Raw genomic sequence first — 6,968 nt, 5'->3', positions numbered from 1 at the left:
TGAGAATCATCAGAATAGTCTCGAGATATCGGAATAGTTCAAGAGGATGAATGTTAATGTTTGTTGATTAAAAGAAATGACAAATATTAAATAAAATAAAGAAAAAAATATTTTTTATGTGAGAAAACCCCTTCATTTTTGAGTTGATTTTTATATCAATTATGGGGACTTCTTTAGTGGGTGAGTGGAGTGTCCACCACATAATGAGGGAAGAGGTGGAGGCACCTTCTAGGGGGCGGCACCCCTTTGGGATGATGTACTCCCTCCGCCTATATATAGATGGGTGGAGCTTACCTCTTCCTAGTTTGCTCATCTCTTGACCCTTTGGTTGGTCTCTTCTTCCTCTTTCCGCTGATCCACCATACGGGCTATGGCTTAGGAGAAGCCCTGCTCAAACAGTTTCTCCACCAACACCACCAGGTTGGTGTGTTGTTGGAGTGTCCCGGTGGATCCTCCACTTCCGCTGCCACGCTGAAACGAGGAATCGAAGGTCGTCGATAAGCCATACGTTTTACCAAGTACAGAAGTATTGCCCGTTTGCAGCGCTAGTCTTTATCCCGATCTTGAGATCGGCAAGTGATCCTGTACACCACCCACGAGAACCGTTCTCGTTAACGCTTTGTGTCTTCAAGGACAAGTTAATCTTCACCGCGGTTTAACCGTCAGTTGCATGTTCTTATATAATCTTAATCTTGGTGCGTTTGTGGTTGAAACCGTAGATTTTTTTTGTTTTCCATGCAAAGAATCCATGAACATCTTGCTTAAAATAATTGAAGTTACATGACATAGTTTTATTACTGCAGAAACCATTTATTTATGAAGCTACTGTCTGAGTCATACAAAAAATTATGAGATATGACTTCAGATGGCGACATAACCATGCCTAAACATTACCTGTAGCTGCAATCCTCCACGTGCTTTTGTTTCAATTTTTGTTTGGTTGTGCGTGTGCTTATTTAGGTGGCACTACAAGTATAACTTCGAACAAACCTAGAGTTTTGTTCAAGTATGTTCATATGTCTGTTGTTCAATTATGTGACATGATTTATGTGAGTTTTGTTCTATCACAAGGCTATCCGAAACTAGCATCAGGGGCTGGCATGCAAGAGAACGGCATCAACATATGGTATTTTTGAAGCAGAGATATTTTTACCATAGAAAATAAACCGATGAACTGCATAATAATCCTGGCTAGTGATAAACATGCAAGATGTTCTAGTACTACCCTAGCTTCACCAACGCGCTATAGGAGATTTGTCCTATGACAAGGCGATCAGAAACTAGCATCGATCAGAAGCTCCTTGTTTCTGGCGGGCGGCTGGAACTGCCCCGCTAGTGGTGCGGCGGCGCCGAGAGGGGCGACCCAACGTGCGCCTTGGGTGGACATTGGTAGCATTTGGCGAAGAGGCCAAAGGTGTCGATCTGCTTGACAAAGTTGGTGACGCTGGCCCAGCCGCCGAGCCCGAAGCCGACGACCAGCACCCACACGACGACGAAGAGGTTCACCACGAACATCCCGCTCCAGCTCGGCAGGAACGCTGGTGGCTTCTCCGCCGCATTCTGTCATATCAAGTACATTAAACAGCGCGTCAAACACATGAGCATAGGTGGATCATTCGATGTAATATGTGCGCATATATAGCAGATGGTTAATAATACCTGTCTGGCGGAGGCGGAGCGGTAGGTGAGCATGTGTGCCACGGCGGGGATGATGTAGACGGTGAAGCTGACGAGGAGGGCGCCGACGGCGGAGTTGATTGGCCCGAAGAAGGGGAAGATGATGGCGAGGAACCAGATGGGCACGACAATGGGGAGGCGCGCGAGGGCGCGGAGGAAGATGCTGCCGGTGTGGTGCATGCCGATGGCCTTCTCCCACACGAAGTAGAGCGGGGTGCAGGCGAATCCGAAGGTGATGAACTGGTGGATAAGCATCAGGATCACCGCCGCGTCGCGCCACCCGGTTTTCGGTAGCAGCGAGAAGGCGTTGGAGTGCGTCAGCAGCGCGTCGCCGAAGGCCCAGTACATGGTCGCCGCCGACGGCAGCGTCAGCGTGAAGACGTACATCGTCGCCACCAGGTAGATGTACTTGAACTTGCGCGGCTTCCACATGGCGTGCATGATCTCGCTGCACGACATGCGCACAACCGTCGTCAGTAGTCATGAACAAATCTGTGCTCAGTATTCAGTTAGTTTGTTCAGGAATGAACCCAGTCAAAACAGCTTGTTTGGAAAAGTGGTATGGTTTGGCTAGGTGTTCCACCGTCTGGCATGGTAGACACTCTTGTAACTTATGGTTTCTTGATGTATATACGCAGCGCTTTATTGAGTTTATTCTTAAAAAAAAGGGAATAGTAAGCTACTCCACTGCGTGCCTGTACGAGCAGTCTCGTGAAAACAACATGTGCATACTAATTAACTATTGTCAACAGGAAGGGGGTTGATCTTCTTATCCTTTAGTAAGTTCGATACAGAATGAGAATAAACCTTTGGAATTAGCGTACTACGTACACGCCCTTTCAGCACATGTGCTTAGATGCTTTACGTTGATGGAATGTTAAGCTAGCATGGGTAAAGTAGTGCTTCTCCTAGTCAGGACATTTAGAGCGATAGGGACATGAAGAATCTGCCCTAACTTTCTCCTCTTGATTCGGCTACATACTTCTCTGGTTAAGTACACATCTGGCCGACAAATAAGGCCAAATGAAGCAATTCCCGACAAATCTAAGGTCATATATGGCCACTCGCTGGTAATGAATCGTAGAGATTCAGATTTTCACCGGGAATTCAGCAATTCCGTTTTTTAGTGAAAGATCCTACCTTTTTTTTTTTGAGGGAAAATGATCCTACCTTATTAATTGCATCGAGTGATAATTTCTTTCGCTTCTGTTGAATATAAATACACTGCCTAGTCTATTTCTATCAGTTCGGATTTTTATTTGATTGGCTAGTGCAGCAATCTTTCATGGTATCAGAGCCCAAGAGGTATCAAGTTCAAGACTCTGCTCACGCAATTTTAAAAACAAAAGAAAAAAAAGATTCTGCGGCCGCACCAAATCCACACTAAGGACTAAAATAGCCTAGACGAGGGGGTGTGTTGAATATAAATACACTGCCTAGTCTGTTTTCATCAATTCGGATTTTTGGTTCAATTGGCTAGTGCAGTAATCTTTCAGTTTCAAATTAAAATACTAGCCGTGGCAATTGAATTCAGGCCCAACCAAGCAAAAAAAACCATATTTTGGCAAGGTTTCAGCAAATTCAGTGGAAATGCAACTAAGAAGCGAAGGGAAACTGAGGACTTAATTTGGATGGAATACCCAAAGTAGGCATTTGTGCTTTTTTGTCCACTAACCAAAGGGGTTACCACTAATAGATCAGCTCGAATCATGAACAAACCATGGCCCGCACTAGAGGGCAACTAGGACGACGGATTTGGTATACTTGATGTGAAGTCCGCACTAGCGAGATGGAATGATGGAAACCAAACCAGTCCATATCATCCAACCTCCGGAAAGAGCATTTCTATCACTAGAAAAGAATTTCTAAGACAAAGCTAGCTCTCTCTAATTAACAACTTGAGGTTTGAACACCGCACTTGATGCTACTGATGATTCCTCGCACTGGATCTCATCATTAATCGCGACGCAAAGATCATCATACTAGATGGCACCCACCGATTAAGCATAGGGAATGGATTATGGGAATAAAGGCTTGATCACCATGGGTATTGAAATCCATATTCAGTGGCTAGTATATATAGCAGTGGACCTTAAGCAGGACTGTACGAGTTGAGTTGATCGCCTAGCTCTAGTGCTTATATGCAGCAACTGACGGTAAGAAGCTAGGACAGGTGGTTTCCACAAGCGCCGTAAACCATTGTTTACTCGCCGTGATTGGCTTGCCCTGATCTAGCTACAAGAAATTCTTCACTACAAGATCTTACTACTGAATAAATAAGATGGCAAGTTGGGCTGGAGTGAGGTGAGGAGGGGACCAAAAGGAAGATGGAATGGAAGCGACACTGGATTTTCAACCCTATCCACGCACGGACAGCACTAGGCAAAAGCTGCACCAGGTGAAAGTATAGACGATATATCTTGGTGCGCTAGTTAGAAAACAAACTGTATTCATTGCACGCTTGCATATTTTGTGGTGCGACTGGTGAGTACTTACACGGTGACGGCGTGTCCTCCGAAAGTGTAGAGGATGTTGGTGGCGCCGGTGAAGTAGAGCATGAGGCTGGTCGGGCCCGAGTGCTTGACGCCGTCGACCTGCGATGCGAGGGGAAGCACATTATTAGCTAGTGCGAAACAATCAATCAAATAAACTTGACATTGTTGGCAAACAATTAGGTCGATCAGACTGACCTTGCCGTGGACGGCAGCAGCGATTGTGATGTACCATGCTGTGTAAGTGGTCATGCCGAGTCCTAGGAAGGACCATATGCGGTAGTTGTGGAAGGAGGGGATGAAGACGGTGGTGGCGCAGCAGGCGCCAAAGATGTAGGTCCATGTCCGCTTGTCCAGCCGGTCGTTGATGTAGTAGATGTTACTGCCACCATTAGTATGGTTTGAGCATTCGATCATCTCCAACTCCAACAGATAGCAGTTGCGCAGTTAAAATTAACAAGGTGTGTGAAGGGTGACTGAACAAACCTTGCGCAGGCGATGAGCTGGATGACGGAGCCGAAGAGGAGGAAGGTGCAGTTGAAGGCGAGGCCGGCCACCTTCCAGTACGGGCCCAGCAGCCCATCCAGGACTTCGAACCACTGGTGAACAGCAAAAGTAGAAGGAAAAAGGAATCCATGATTTAGTTAGTACATTCCTGTTTGATCCGTGTGTGTCCTAGTCCTAGAGTAAGTGAGTAACTGAACAGAACAGATGCATGCTTATCGCGTTGCAAGTCTTGCTTCAGCGATAAGGAAATGGTCAAGTTGAGAAAGAAACGGTATGCGGCAGGAAAGGCGGAACCGAAACGAAACTGAAAGACTGACAGAAGCAAGCCCAGCACCAGCAGAGTGGAGTGAGCTAGTGATGAACCGAACGAAACTGAAAGACTGAGTGAAGCTGAAGCAAGGCAGCCAGCAGAGTGGAGTGTGGTGCCGACTGACCGACTGATTGATGAGTGATGGACCGACCTGTATGACGTGGTTCTTGAAGCTGACGCCCTCCTTCTCCTTGCGGGCGCGGTACTCGACGTAGAGGACGCTGATGAGGTAGGCGGTCCAGCTGCCCATGAGGCCGTAGAACACCTGCAGCAGGAGGCCCGACACCATCCCCAGCTGCGAGAAGGAGTAGGGCAGCGTCAGCAGCACCTGCGCAACCTGCAAATCATCGCGGACGAGAGAGAATGCGCATCATGTTGACTACTTCCAGAGATCATAGGCGTTCAGAGATCATCCATACCTGGTTGGAGGCGCAGCTGAACCAGGCGTCCCAGACGGAGCCGCCGTGCCACAGCAGGTCCTTCATGCTGAACTTCCCGCCGCCGCCCTGCTGCTGCTCGGAGTCCTCGCCGCCGTCCCACGCCGTGTCCATCGCGCGCACCTCCCCCCTGCCGTTGGCGCCGTCCGCCATGGGCACGATGGCCTCCTCCGCGTGATCGCCCGGCACCATCCTCACACCGATCCCCGGCCGCGCTCTCTCCTTCTCTCTACGCACTACGCACACAGCAGAACGCAAGAAGCCGAGGAAGTAAGAAAACACGCAATGGCTGCAGGAAACAGGGGAGGAAGACACGCACAGCACCGGCTATATATGCAGAATTGCAGACACTAAATTACAGCACGAACCTGTCGCGCGCCGGGGAGTAAATTAATGAGTATCGCCGGACAGTTGGACGCTGTGGACAGAGCAGCGGCAGTAGAAGCCGCCGATGGAATTTACTGTGCTATCGAAAGCCGGCGCGTACTTTTCTGCAGGCAGGCAGACAGGCGCCAGCAAGCGCCGCCCGGAGCCGAAACTGCAGAGGTCGCGAGGGGCACAGCCGTTACTTGGCCGCCCGCTTTGCGGGATCTGGCAGCAGCTCTGCTCCCGGATCTTCGCTCCCCCTTCGCCCGGTCTCCCCGGCCCCGTTCTTCGCTTTGCGAGGAGTGAAGAGCCGACGTGGGAGTGTGGGACGGTGGGAGGGGGGAGCGTGGCGTGCTTTCTGCTGATCTTGACGAGAGGACTTGGGTGTGGGGGAAGGGAACCGCGTGCCGCTTTATATCCATCCGCTTTGACGTGTGCTATACTACAAAATTCCAGAGCAAAATATAAATGACAATCATCATGCACATCAAATAAAATGGTAGGATAATCAAGAAATCATAAATGTAATTAACAGGCTACAAGTATAGCTGTGATTATAAATATAATCAAGTTTAGTACGTCTCTGCCAAACATTGATGAACAGATAAACATGAAGTTATTAATCGTTTTTATCATGCATATGCTAATAAATTGGAAGTATAATAAGAGTAACAAAGGCTACTCCATCTTTTTTCCCTATTATAAGGTGTATTTGTTTTTTAATGATGCATTCCGTATAATTAGGTGTATTTCCTCTTTATTACTATCCAACTAATAATTGACAGGCTACGTATAGCCTAATGGGTGAGATCACTCGGACTAATTGACTTGATAAAATGGACAAGTGTATACTATCTCCATCCCAAAACTTAAGGCTTGTATTATTTTTAGAAAATCAAACTATGTTAAATTTGACTAAGCTTTTACCAAAAATCATTAACATGCAAAATACAAAATTAATATCATTAAATAGATAATGAAATATATTTTCGTGGGGTATCTACAAAACATTATATTTGTTAATAGATTGTTATAAAAGTTTGGTCAAACTTTAATTGGTTTGACTTTTCAAAAAAAATATAAGCCTTAACCTTTGGAATGAAGATAGTATGAGATAAGAAAATGTAATCAAATCGTTAAAGAAAAGTGCAGATGAGCGATGCAACGCAATATACCTTA

The 6,968-nt window shown here is 46.9% G+C and overlaps 1 protein-coding gene across 1 annotated transcript; it reads right to left on the bottom strand.

The window, feature by feature from the left end:
- Window positions 1–989: 989 nt before the first annotated feature.
- On the bottom strand, window positions 990–6,158 carry LOC127322836 (auxin transporter-like protein 2). Its single transcript, XM_051351247.2, has 8 exons — window positions 5,792–6,158; window positions 5,406–5,659; window positions 5,138–5,323; window positions 4,656–4,768; window positions 4,368–4,551; window positions 4,174–4,271; window positions 1,660–2,125; window positions 990–1,560 (listed from the first exon to the last, which is right to left on the bottom strand). The coding sequence occupies exons 2-8, from the start codon at window positions 5,613–5,615 to the stop codon at window positions 1,333–1,335; spliced, it is 1,485 nt and encodes a 494-aa protein (XP_051207207.1). The 5' UTR covers window positions 5,616–5,659; window positions 5,792–6,158; the 3' UTR covers window positions 990–1,332.
- Between the last annotated feature and the right edge of the window lie 810 nt (window positions 6,159–6,968).

This window comes from Lolium perenne, chromosome 1 (assembly GCF_019359855.2).
Source record: "Lolium perenne isolate Kyuss_39 chromosome 1, Kyuss_2.0, whole genome shotgun sequence".
NCBI classification, from domain to species: domain Eukaryota; kingdom Viridiplantae; phylum Streptophyta; class Magnoliopsida; order Poales; family Poaceae; genus Lolium; species Lolium perenne.
This window is presented reverse-complemented; position numbering and strand designations above follow the sequence as displayed.

What these genes read in the sequence shown, in the direction of transcription:
- LOC127322836 (XM_051351247.2), bottom strand. Translation starts at nt 5,615, where the DNA reads ATGGTGCCGGGCGATCACGCGGAGGAGGCCATCGTGCCCATGGCGGAC. An exon ending in CAGCTCATCGCCTGCGCAAG is followed by an intron (nt 4,552 to 4,655) that starts GTTTGTTCAGTC and finishes TAATGGTGGCAG; the next exon opens with TAACATCTACTACATCAACG. An exon ending in GCTCCGCCTCCGCCAGACAG is followed by an intron (nt 1,561 to 1,659) that starts GTATTATTAACC and finishes TTGATATGACAG; the next exon opens with AATGCGGCGGAGAAGCCACC.